Below are 13,061 nucleotides of genomic sequence, written 5' to 3'. Positions count from 1 at the left end.
CTATAACAGAGAGGCAGAAACTGAAATAAAGATGAATAAACATGGTAGAGGTAAGACAATAATGATGAAAGATAAGGATGTGGAAGTGATAGACATTAAACTACAAAATGTAATTAAATATGCAAATATATATAAATATAAAAAAATACCAAAATATAAGAGCAGAACAGAAGCCATACAAAAAATAAAATAAAGTGAAAAATAAGAAGACAACATCACATTAAAGCAAGTCTATACTCCACCCGAGGACCTAGGTCTGCAAACTGGCTCATAAGGGGGCAACATTTCTGTTATGTAGCTTAGGGGCCAGACCCAGATGCACTTTAAATCTGTAATCCAATGGAAAGAATATAGGATTTGGGTGATGTGATGTCGTCTGTTAAAACCACTAAGAAGCAGAGCTGCTGTATTCTGAACTAGCTGGAAGGGGGAGAGTGACTTTTGGTTCATGCCAGAAAGGGGTCTTGTAATAGTCTTTAAACATGTTGAATTAATACTTTACCAAACTATTTTAGAGCGACCTCTATTTTATGATCAATATATATCACCAGATCACACATCTTATTGTACAAGTGTTACTGTACAGCAGCAGTAATTGCAGTAAAAAAAAAGTTTTTCCTTGTAAGTTAAAAATTTCCCCCCTAGAATATTACCCCACTCCCTCAGCTACATATTATTTTTTTTTCTTTTCTATAATCTACAGTAGCCCTAATACGCTGCCATAAGTGCAGTATAAGAAGTGGTAATCATGGCTTTGCCTTTGTATGTCTACCCTCACTCACTCATCTATGCCACTTTAGAGAAATTCTATTCTTGACTACTGGAGAATGTTATTGCCATGTGAAACCTTTTCAAAGAGCCTGCTGTGCTGACAGGTGGGTGGTGGAGGAGTGGAGTCCCTGCAGTAAGACCTGCGGGAAGCTCGGCTACCAGACCAGGGTGGTTCAGTGCATGCAGGCACTCCACAACGGCACCAACAGGCCCGTCCACAGCAAACACTGCACAGAGGATCGTCCGGAGACCAGGAGAGCCTGTAACCACACCATATGCCCCGCCCAGTGGAGGACAGGGGCGTGGTCTCAGGTGAGTGAGGAGGTTAGCCAGCTGCAGCAGCTGTGTTCAGATTTGAAGGTCACTGTGTTAAACATTAGCTTGCTAATGTATGACTGATTTAGACTGAAGAGTAAAAGAGGTATGGTTGACATATCCAACCTTGATTTAAATTCTGATGTGATGAAAAACTTGACCAAATAACATTATCTTAGCATCAATCTGATGTTGCCATCTCACTCTTAACTACATCAGAAGCTACTAACTTTGAAGCACACAGATTTTTCCATGTATTCATATGTGATCACAGCAAATCAAATCTGTTTACAAAGGATTGGCAGTAAAGTTTAATATGTTTCTGTTCTACATTCCCCTCCAAAACTGTTGTTTTTGCCAGTTATATTACTCATGATGCTGCGGGAACTTCTGATTGGAGATTGCTACAGATATCACCTAGCAACCGATTTACAATTTACACATTACTAAAGCCTATACTAGCTAAGACATTGCTTAAGTTTTAATGGCACAACTAGATTTAGTAAATCAGTTACTAGTTTGAAACTTGCTAATAGCTACTAAGAACTGAGACTTTTATTTTTTTTATTTTGCAACATATCCACTTTGTAGCTCTACAATTTGGCATTTTTAACTCACCTTGAGATTTTTCATTGTTAACATATCTTGTCGCAAACATGTCATGATAGTCTTGCTTAATCTAATCATGCTCAAACACAAATGAACTGTTTGTGACTTGTTTGATGCGGTAGACCCTGACAGTGGTTGTCAAGAGCTACAACTTTTCCTATAGCTTTAACGTGTGTGTTTGTGTATTTGTGTGTGTGTGTGTGTGTGTGTGTGTGTGTGTGTGTGTGTGTGTGTGTGTGTGTGTGTGTGTGTGTGTGTGTGTGGTGGTTTATAGTGTTCGGTGACCTGTGATGAAGGGATTCAGCAAAGGCAGGTGGTTTGCAAAGCCAGCGATAACACCATCGGAGAATGTGAGGGCGAGAAGCCGGAAACTGTCCTCATTTGTAAACTGAGTCCATGTCCAGGTGAGATAACAGTGTATGTTACTAGGGAACAGTATTCACACTATATTTACCAGGTTGCTGCCTGTCTTATATACACTGCTAGAGAAACTGCCTTTTAATTATGGATGCAGAAGGATTTCTATGCATCTTTTGTGGGAACTTGTGGGTGGTTAATGTCAACTGCATTCTGCATATTTAGTCATCTGGCAGTAGCAGGGCCAAATGATACTTCACATAGTAAATGTGTTTTTCTGATTGAGAAGTTGTCTCACAGCCAGATCAAACTGAACACACGGTTTAATCTTCCTACACAATAATAACCTTGTGGAACTGAGCAGAGTTTAGCGAGTACCAACAGTTAGAAGTGAAACAATCAACTTACTAACATCAGGTCTTTATTGTAGACACATTTCATCCTCCCAGGATGAATAACGCCTGCTCGTCTATGTGCACTTGGTCTAAGACAAAGAAGCATCTGAATGACTTAAAGAAACTGTCTAAATATATTTCCTCTGTGTCAAAACATTTCTGCTCTGATGTCCACCTTCAGCGCTTCTCATGTTTCTTCCTCTTTAAAGGTTTGGGAGCCACCAATTCTTTCTGTTTCCCTTTACAGGCAGTGTTTTTTGTCAGAAACAAGAAGAAGTCCAGGTTGTGCCCTGCTTTCTGTAAATAGCACCACGCTTTATTATAGGTTTCTAACAACACAGCTTCTGTTTTCTTACAGTAGCAAGAGGTGGCCAGAGCTTTTCTTGGATCTTGTGGCTGCTGTTCAACGTCTTATTTAGAAATATTTTTAGCCTAATTTTGTCCTCGCTTGCAGGACAGCCAGTGTCTTCTCACACCGTTGAAACAATGGAAAACTCCACAATAAAAGATGAAGCTGTACACCAACGGGCTCCTGAAAACACTGTCCACAAAATCTCTTCAAGTAAGTCAATATATAATTTGTAACATCAATCAACTGCGTACACATCTAAAAAAAAATCGTACTCTTACTGTAATGATGTCCTCTGTGTTATTACTAGATGAGCCATGTCTGGGAGATAAATCGATTTTCTGTCAAATGGAGGTTCTTGCCCGTTATTGTTCCATCCCTGGATATAATAAGCTTTGTTGTGAGTCTTGCAACAAGAAAGAAAGCCTCGCCACATATTCTCCTGACCTCCAAAACACCCCAGTGGCCTCCGTTGAACTTGAGACCTCTGCTCCTTCTCACCCTGCGTCGCCCAAGGCTCCTCTACCCGCTACGACCCAGAGCCCGCCGCAAACCACTAAAGCCATCGGCAGACGGTTTCGCTCCACTGCTCCGGTTCCAACCACCGCTGCCGCTGCTGAAGCCTCGCCATCCACGGGTGCTGCTCTGCCCCAGGGTCCCACCAGTGACTCCTTCCTCACAGCTGAGAAGGGAGACTCAGACCCGGGGCCTCTTCTACCTCCAGGGTCACAACGGCCCACTGCAGACTCCAGTGGAGGTGCCTCTAAAGAGCACAGTCCAAACAGCACTTTAGGCCCAGTCGCTGCCAGGTCAAGAAGGGACGATTTAGGATCCGAGAGGGACTCGAGTCACAGAACCCTGTCAGCTCAGAAATGAACAGTGAGCGTGATGTTGAGAACGTGCTGCTCAGTGAGACGGTCTCAAACATCAGTTCACCCGTTGCAGCATCTGATAGACTCGCAGTCTTGCTGCAGATATTTTCTTTCTTTTTTTTTACAAGGATTTTTTATGTTCCAATGCCAGTGAACTTAGACCAGACCAGAGATGGTTACCTCATCAAAACTCCAGAGTGATCTGTGTGCAGCGTCGCTCTGCCCTCTGTGCTTCAAATATGAAATGGAAGAAAAAAAGTTGTCAGGTGCTGTAAACTAAAACGACTACAAGACGTGTTCAAAATGTGATGACTGCATTGCTACATTCATGTTTTTATCTGTGTACAGTTGTGTAAGCCTGTTTTTTCAAGTGCATTAGAACTACTATTGAACTTGTATTGTGAACATGTGAGGAGAGGTCAAAGGCCATAGTTGTGGAGGTGCATGTGTCAGCTGTGGAGACTAGAGTGTGCCACTAGAATGATTATAGACCCTGCCAGTGCTCACTTACAATCAAAAAATTTTTTTTTAATAATGCATTGAGTAACAAAGTAAATTGCAGATTAGTACATTTTAATTATTATTCTGTTTTAAGAATTAATAAAATTTTTGAAATAGAACTGCTAAAATATATTTTTTAAAGCTTTTAAATGGTATTTTCTTTCTATTTTGTCCTACAATCGTCTGCTACACTTTCCATTTCCTGAACTGAACTTTCCTGAGCCAAGAGGCTGTTAGCTTAGCATAAAGACTGGTAACAGGTAGAAACAGTTAGCCTGGCTCTGTTCAAAGTTCAGAAAGTTAATAATACAAAACATTTGTAGTCAATCACTACTGACTGTATTTCCCATTTTTAACCTGGGGATATAATCAGCAGCTCATTGCACTTCTATAAATTTCCTGAGTTGTGCTCATAACAGAGGACTTTATTTACTGTGGCAGAGGAAACATAAAGTCGGATCAAAATCAATTTAAACTGATCTGTTTCTTATTAAAACAAACAGGTTGTCCTAAAAATAAAAAGCTTATGCTGAGTATATATATAGTAAAGTAAAATATATGGAAGGATAGTAACACTTAATTTTAATGGGTGTGCATATTCTGGCATAACGAGAGAAACTGTTCATGAAGAAATAGTTACTGCCCCTAAAACCAAAACAATTTGTTTTTACAAGTTTTAGTTCACTTTGTTCAGAGCCTGCATCCTGTATTTACACTAAACTAATCCTAACTCTAGCTAATCCTTTCTTATATGTTTTATTCATCATTTAAATGTAATTAATCACTTTATAATGGCATTTAAAATGTACCTAACTGATTATGATAAAACACCTGTTAAGTCTATAGTCATTCCAGTGGCACACTCCAGACTCCATAGTCACAACTCCTGGCAGGGAGCTTAATGGCTTCTCTGTCCCCGGTGCTCTTTTTTCGTTGTTTGTTCCCAAATTCAACGTACTGGTGATTATCCTCACTGGTAAAAACTCATGACTGTTTGTAAGCCAACCCCACTGTAGCATGCCCTCTGCCTGCCTTTGTGGAAGTCAGTCACTTACGCTTTAAAAACAAAAAGATTTAAGAAAAAACTCATTATGTTATTTTGATATATTTTTCAGACAATAATGTATATAGTGTAAATTTCACGTTATGAAAAGAAATGAACAACCAGGAATAGAACGGAAAGTATGTTGCAATTGGAAAATACAGGCGATGCTGTAAGTCTACAGACTGTGGTTGGTCATACTGTTACACCATTCCTGCATTGCAGTTCATAACATTATGTTTATTGTATAGTTCTTGTATATACGTACGTGAATGAAAGCTTTAAGTGTTAATATTTATTGAATTTTTAAGTGGTATGGAGAACAAAGTAAAACACATTTGAAAGAACTGAGATTCTTGTTATTTCACTTTCCTCTAGTTGGCCTTCATTTACTGTTATATTTAGACTTGAGCTTTTTCATAGATTCCATTGACAGGCAGACATGTACGACTACACAAGTTGTCCTTGAATTCTTGTTTTTTGTTTTGTTACAAAAAAGTCACAGATTGATTCGGTCTGAACTGAGTCATAGTTGAAAATAGGCACGTGTTATGCAGTGTTGCTGTTAATGTGGTATTCAAAATGTTTTTACAATGTTGATGGTAGAAAATGAATCAGGCAAAATAGGCACATTCAAGCTCTTTATTAATTTTGTCCAGTCATATGCAATGTTATGTCAACAGACAAGTGATGACTCCTAATCAGGAAATCTTAATGAGGTTTGATTGGCACACCGTGATATTTATTCCTATTATATGCCAGCTTCCTTCTGCCAGCCTGGCTCTGGGCTGCTGACACTGGTATCTGCCAGCATTCGGGCTGAGTGTCTCCTGCAGGCAGCGTTTCTGCTCTTGCTGAAAGGGCAGCGTTCAGTCGAGCAGCCAGGCTGTCACCGTGCCTCCATCTCCCAAGTCTTCCCCAGTGAGTGATGCTGCTGGTTGCTGCTGCGATGTGGGTGTCACACAGACTCAGTCAGCCCAGGGTGGCTCCCGCTGTGAGACGTCTGCGGAGGTGTCTGGTGAAATCCAGCTGTGCTCTGGGCAAAGCCTGATTGACAATGGACTTTGGCAGCCAGCCCTGAGAACAACATTATTTTTGTTAGACACCTGAATGATATTTGGGTGACTGTCTAGGTAAACAAAAGGGAGTATCAGCTAGCTAGTTTGCTGCTGCACAATTAGTATGTGCTGTTCATGTATGTGTATTTGTTTATGTGTAGTAGTTTTATTTCCATCAATTATACAATTTCTGGTTTTATATTCCACATTTTTAAAAGTACTACAATTAAAACAATTATAACTTAAATAAAACTGAATCATTATCACTGAAATCCACTAAACAGCAGCTACATCTGGCTCCTCAAACCATCCTCACTTGCCCTGCTGCTGTTGATTGATTGTGCTGTTACTCCCTCTGCCACCTTCAGCCTCTCCAGGTCTGGTTCCTTATCTTTCTGTAGCTATTCCTTATCTTAAAATTGTGTGTTTTGTATCACAGTGATTTATGTCTGCTGGGTTCTGCTGTTAATCCTGGGAGAATAAGAACAATGTGTTCTTTTTTTATCGAGAGCATCTTAAAGAGCAGATTCAGACATTTCTACAGTGATAATTCCACCAAGTGTGCCCTGGACTGAAACCTGCACATCATTTTAGCACATTGTTTTTCTGAAATAGATTGGTTGTGTGTGGTACTGTTTTGTTTTTGAATTGTTTGTCTGTTGCATAAAGCGGAAAATGGCCAACCTAGGTAGCACACTGCTCATCTGATGAAACCCTGGCAGAAGTCCTGGAGCTTAGAATCAATTTGCAGTAATAGGAAAAGTACCTGCACACTCCCATCTGTGCAATATTCATACACATATTTATTGCTATAAATGAATATCCCACACATTTGGGTCTGCAGATGCTTTTTCCTATTATCGTTCACAAAATGGAAAATACATTACATATGAATTTACCTTTACATCCATATTAAGCAGCCATGTGAAGCGGCTTTTTCTTGTGTCCTCGTCCAGAGACTGAATGACGATGCAGGTTGGTCCATCCTCGGCTCTGTAAACATGCAAATGCTCATTAACTTACTAGTACTCAACCAAGTTTTAGTGTGGATTATGTGTTTGTTAATTTTGTATATTTTTATTTTCAAACTGTCACATAAACATATTGTGTACATGGTGATGTCACATTGCAGACTCCGTGGAAGGTGACCCACGGCGTCTGTAGATCATTCTAAGGTAATAATACACTAATGAAAACATACATATGCATATTAAATGCGATTTCTGACATATCTTGTCAATAGAGTTTCCTAAATCTTACACACTGGACCTTTAAAATAATAATAATAACTTTATTTATACAGTATCTTTAAAACATGCTTTAAAAGACAGAGCAAAGATATACAACATAAAATACAATGGCTATTCCTCTTTCCTCATACTCTTCAAGTTCATCTGACATCAGTCTGATAAACCATTTTATCTCTCACACATGAGATATGACTCCAGAAGGCCACTGATATCACCTGGTGCTGAGCATGTTTCCACAGATTGTCAGAACAAATTAATATGTCAAATCAAAACACTCCACTGGATTTATTATTGTAGAGTCAAATATGTTTTTCCATTTTGTTCTGACATCTCAATACCTGGACAAATGAGATTAGAGGCGCTGTATATTATAAGAGAACCTTTAATGAAGCTTTTGACTATATTTTAACACACGATGATTAATGCCTAGCTGCGTTATGATCCTACCTCACAAAGCCTGCCTGAGGTGGAAAGGACTCCAGCTGAATTGCTGCTCCTCCAAGATAAACAGCTGACTTTTGTTTGCAACTGTGTCTGACACTCAGGAAATCCCTTTGGCCTATCAGATTTCCTGCGGTCTCGGCTGAAACCTCATGAGTGACAATTGTTTCAGGTCCAACATGCTTCAGAACCTGCAACACAGGACACAAATTTAGCTTGCATGTGGACTGCAGAGCTGAATTGCAATTGAATGTATTTATGTATAAAAAGTAAAGTATAAAGTATAGCAATGCAACAATACATTTCCTGTCGTTAAGAAATGGCATGAATTCAATTAATTATGGCTATAATGTGCACAAAGCAGACCTTCACATTTCAAGTGAAGAAGAAGTTAACTGAAATATAGTTCTGAAAATCTCTTCTAAACTCAGGTTGCTTACAGTAAAAAGTATTTACGTCTACGGTATTTTTAGGTTACAGTTTAACAGTTGCTGAAATATATAATTATCAGCAGCTTTACTTTGATATGCTGTATGCTCGGGTTCCACTGGTGCATGTCCTCCACCCTGACAAACAAGAGTTCGTAGAGCTCATCCATGCTGGCCTCCAGGACCGCCTCCAGCCTGAAGACCTTCCTGGCCCCCGGCATCACTTTGCTACAGATCACATCCCCGTCGCCCTGAGAAGAGACCAACAAAAAAGCAGGTAAACACAACACAACGGTCACTTAGATTCAACAGAGCATGAAGCAAATCACTTTGGAAATGATACAAGACAGGATGGCATTTAAATCAATGAGACTTTACCTCTGCAATCTCAACCTTCCATCCTTCTTTGTCCTCCAACATATTGAGAGCATTCGTCATTGCTTCCTGGCCTTGTTGTACATAGAATAGCTGATCTTCTGTTGATGGCACAGGCTTTATATCTTCAAGTTTGGGCTCTGCAAAAGATTCTTCCATGTAATCTTTCAACAACTACACAACTACAAATACAGAATTACATGTATATATTTTTACCATTATACTTGAATCCAACATGTGTTCTTATAGGATGTTGGATCTGCCCCCATGTCTGCCGGTGTGCAAGCTCCTGGCCTATCACTGCCACAGCTGTGCGTTGAAGTCCTGCATGATTGAACAGGGAAAAAAAATCATTAGTCTTACCCAGAATGCAGCATTTGCAAGAAAATGAATGAAGAGAAAAGTCCTCCCTCAGATTACTGAGAGTGTTTACCTGCCATACTCCTCAGATGTGGGTAGGAGATTCCACAGCAGAGCTTTACAACAGCAGGCAGCATATTGTCTGTCTTCGGCAGTGACAGCAAAGCAACAGAGCATGTCTCTGGTCTTTATATGGCCTCTGAAGGACGTTCTGCTTAGATAAGCGCCAGGGGGGAAGATAGGACCTGTTCTGAATTCTGCCCTGAAGGCCACACTTGACAAGAGCTTTATTAACTAGACAAAGAGAGAAATCTAACAGTAAGAGCTATGGTTATTTTTTGCATTTGTGTGAATTTGAATCTCCAACTTTAAGAGACTCTCACATGCTGTATAATGACTTGACTGAAACAGTTAAATGTGTATTTTTCTTTCTAATGAGTAACAATTATCTAGTTTCTAAAATAGCTTTAAATAAAAGACTACATGAAATACATAATAATTACCCCCTTGAGAACAGACAGCTATCTTTATTAATATAATATGTAATAATTAGTCCTTTTAAATGTGCAATATTGTAGCTTTTTAGAATATATCAAGTGCAAAATTACACAAAACCCAATCAATTACCTCTTTATTACATACAAAAAAGTGATGCATGATACTTTGTATCTGTGCATCATCACATAATTACTTTAATTACAAATTTGCCTTTGTCTTTCATCTCAATATGTGTATTATCAAATATTATAAAAATATTATATAATAATACTATCACAAATTGGGTAATGAATCATTAAAAACAGTTTTTGCAACAAACAACTCTCTCAACCTTTGTGTTGGTATAATCACGTATTATATAGATGAATCTGGCACACCTCATTTTTGAACCCGCACAACAAAACAGTGATGTTTGAAGGTATATTACTTTTTGACCAAGAAATATGACTGGGTGATCCTGTAGAACCTGTTATATAGTCATTAAAATTTAACTGAAAGATTTACTTTTCAGTAAATTTAGTCCGTAGAGAGAAATATTTTCACTTGTAAATATGGAAATTGACATTTACTGAGCTGTTGTCACCTTAGGCAAAATCCACAAGCTTCTGCAACATACAATTAATTCAACTTTAATAATTTTCATTAAACCCTCAAATTTTTATTCTGAGTGGTGGACTGATAAAGAGTTGTGTCTGCCTGCGGCGTGCCATTGCTTTTTCCTGTCAGCCTGGAGGTCTGACAGAATTTTTATTTATTTTTCATCCAAAGCTGTTGTAACTCAAACTTTTTTTTAAAATTTATCTCTGGTGAGAGCACAAGGCATCCATCAGCCAGCAGGTTCACCTACAGTTTAATGGTTTCTCTCAAAGGACCCAAAACACTGTTTTTTGCTCCCTAAATGTTTTTTTTATTATATTAGGAAAAATGCTTTTTTTTAGCTGGCTCTTACGTACATAGGATCTGCAGTATCATCAAAGTTTTCATAGCGAATCAGTGTGCAATGATAATAAAGATAAATAAGTTATCTATCTATCTAAAGGCATTGTTTGGTTTGTCCCTTCTGGGCTGCAGTAGAAACATGGTGGTTTAACATAGCGGACTCCATGAAAGGCGACCCATGGTGTCTGTAGATAAAAACAGCTCATTCTGAGGTAACAAAAACATATTAATTCCTGTATTCCGGTGATTATACACTAATGAAAACATATCTATGAATATTATTTTTCATTTCTGCTAATAGATCCTCCTAAAAGTTACTCACTGGACTTTTAACTAAATAAAACCATATTAAAACAGAGTGAGCCATGGTGAGAATCTGAAAGGCAAGACTAATTGCAAATAGGGTGATACATTATGCAAAATTAATTAACTTAATGAACTAATTATCAATAACAGAGTGTGAATTACTGAATCATGTGTACGGATGAGTTCTCCATGACACTTCCTGGGCTACATAAAAAAAGCACACATTCAGGCAAAAACAATCTCCCTAGCAGAGGATGATGGTCAAACACATGAAATGCCAAAAATATACAGGCTATATTCAATTTGCTGATGCAATCTGAGTAGACACTTTTTTTGCTACAAGTGAAGTGTTACCTTTGCACTAATTGGCAGGAACCACTACTACAGGATGCTTGAAGGAACCAGAGAAAATCTGACGAAATTTCAGTTAATTTTGGCCAGAGCCATGAAATGTGACCCTGACAGACAGCAAAGATTAGTCTTGTAAGGACGACTGTCACACTGATAAACCGGCTGGGGGTAATGTGAAAAGATGCAAATGCAATAATGTTTGCACTGCTTTACAAGTGTTTCATCAAACACTGGGGTCCTATATTGTGGGGTAGAAATTAACAGATTGCATTAACATGTCTATATATACACATGTATATATATGTATATATCATACATCTATACAATGAAGAAAAAAAAAGAATAATTTCCATTCTGGGTTTATATTACCAAGAAAACATACTGTAGCTGATGGGCTCTTCTCACCCCATGAGCAAAGGAAATCTACTACACACCAAATAGGCCAAATGGTTATCAGCTCCCAGAAGCTGAAAGATCATACATGTCATGCAGGCTGCACCACTTGTACACTTGTGCCTGCATATGTTTGACACAGAGGAGCAAGAAGGTGGTCAGGGGAGATGGTGGGTGTGGGGTGGGGGTGGTTAATCATCTTCACTTCTGTGGAGTGAATTCTCAGGATTCAATATCCTTATCATTTCTCTCGTGGGGCCAAACATTAGAAACACTGTGTGTGTGTGTGTGTGTGTGTGTGTGTGTGTGTGTGTGTGTGTGTGTGTGTGTGCGTGTGCGTGCGTGCGTGTTGTGTGTGTGTGTGTGTGTGTGTGTGAGTGAAGGGGAGTTACTATCATATCTGAAAAATATTTGGTAGAGGGCCCAGTGTCGCCCCCTCTCTTTCAATGCTGCCTTGCTGAAGCGTATCGGATAGGACACCAGGAAACAGCTGCGTCTTATCGCCCAGAGCCAACAGGTGTCCTTGTGAGAAGGATTTGTGACGTGAATGCTGAACTTCACCTGCTGACCAGGCCAGCTGAACTCAAACTGTGGTCACGCCACCAGAGAAGAAGCATAGCAAGGACTTTTTTTGTGAATAGTAATATCTATGGAACAGGAACGTGTTAATGATTCCCAAAACAAGTTTGATGAAGTTCATTTTGAGTCAAGACATCAAGTGGCACCAAAGGTTGATTCATCCTCGATATACATGTGTTTTGTCCATAAAGTGCTGGTTAAATAATTCAGTGTGTCAAATTGTCAAAATTCTGGAAATATGGCTTTATTCATTGTATAAAACAAAATGCATTATGTGGCTTAAAAGGCAGCAATGTGACATAACTGCACATTTCCCATCTGACAAATCCTTTTTCCTGCTCAAAGCAAGGCAACCTTTTTGAATTGTACTTGTCAAAATGTGGTAGTTTAAAGTGGTTTACATAATACATTAAGAATAAAAGAACAAAATAAATTACAGTAAAAGGAATAAAGTGTCAGCCTAAAAAAAAACAACTGAAAAGTGAAGAAAATAAAAACTGTGAAAGAATTAAATAATCGCAGGTACTGATTTAAAAGTAACAAGAGCAAAGACATGTCTTTAATTACCTGGAATTTTGTTGCAGACCTTTGCAGCTTAGTAACTCAACTCATCTTCTCCATGTTTGGAATTCATTCTGGGCACAATCAACGGACCAATGATGACCTGAGAGGTCAAGAGGGCTCATACAGCAGCGGACAATCAGGGATGTACTTTGGCTCCAAATCATTATGTGAGTCATGATCAACCTTTACTCTAAAGATCATTGAGGAGGCATCCTTACTTTGAGTTAAACACAGTGTTGAATAACTGCAGATAAAGCAAGCTTGAAAAAATTGATGAATTTGGCAGTTTAACTTATACACAAACAGGA

General features: G+C 38.8%; 2 protein-coding genes across 5 annotated transcripts in view; one reads left to right on the top strand and one right to left on the bottom strand.

The window, feature by feature from the left end:
• LOC127373564 (A disintegrin and metalloproteinase with thrombospondin motifs 14) overlaps positions 1–5,558 on the top strand; it is a 54,225-nt gene extending 48,667 nt beyond the window's left edge. For both annotated transcript variants that reach the window (XM_051418165.1, XM_051418164.1), the window contains exons 19-22: positions 876–1,083; positions 1,970–2,099; positions 2,902–3,009; positions 3,107–5,558. In XM_051418165.1, the coding sequence (XP_051274125.1) occupies positions 876–1,083; positions 1,970–2,099; positions 2,902–3,009; positions 3,107–3,672 (1,012 nt within the window). In that variant the 3' untranslated portion in view covers positions 3,673–5,558. The remainder of the gene's footprint in view (positions 1–875; positions 1,084–1,969; positions 2,100–2,901; positions 3,010–3,106) is intronic.
• Positions 5,559–5,943: 385 nt separating this feature from the next.
• On the bottom strand, positions 5,944–12,802 carry star2 (steroidogenic acute regulatory protein 2). 3 transcript variants are annotated; one of them, XM_051418168.1, is made up of 8 exons: positions 12,757–12,802; positions 9,197–9,337; positions 8,980–9,087; positions 8,767–8,903; positions 8,481–8,639; positions 7,967–8,151; positions 7,169–7,262; positions 5,944–6,288 (listed from the first exon to the last, which is right to left on the bottom strand). In XM_051418168.1, exons 2-8 carry the CDS (start codon positions 9,258–9,260, stop codon positions 6,184–6,186), a joined length of 852 nt encoding a protein of 283 aa, XP_051274128.1. In that variant the 5' UTR covers positions 9,261–9,337; positions 12,757–12,802; the 3' UTR covers positions 5,944–6,183. The 3 variants fall into 3 exon arrangements, with proteins under 3 accessions (XP_051274128.1, XP_051274126.1, XP_051274127.1); XM_051418166.1 differs by having other exon boundaries at positions 9,197–9,417; positions 12,757–12,801; XM_051418167.1 differs by lacking the exon at positions 12,757–12,802 and having other exon boundaries at positions 9,197–9,534.
• Positions 12,803–13,061: the final 259 nt, after the last annotated feature.

Source organism: Dicentrarchus labrax, unplaced genomic scaffold (assembly GCF_905237075.1).
Source record: "Dicentrarchus labrax unplaced genomic scaffold, dlabrax2021, whole genome shotgun sequence".
In the NCBI taxonomy this organism is placed as follows: Eukaryota; Metazoa; Chordata; class Actinopteri; family Moronidae; genus Dicentrarchus; species Dicentrarchus labrax.
Note: the sequence above shows the minus strand (reverse complement) of the source record. Positions and strands in the feature narration are given on the sequence as shown.

What these genes read in the sequence shown, in the direction of transcription:
- star2 (XM_051418168.1), bottom strand. Translation starts at nt 9,260, where the DNA reads ATGCTGCCTGCTGTTGTAAAGCTCTGCTGTGGAATCTCCTACCCACAT. An exon ending in GGAAGGTTGAGATTGCAGAG is followed by an intron (nt 8,640 to 8,766) that starts GTAAAGTCTCAT and finishes GTCTCTTCTCAG; the next exon opens with GGCGACGGGGATGTGATCTG. An exon ending in TGCTTAATATGGATGTAAAG is followed by an intron (nt 6,289 to 7,168) that starts GTAAATTCATAT and finishes TGTTGTTCTCAG; the next exon opens with GGCTGGCTGCCAAAGTCCAT.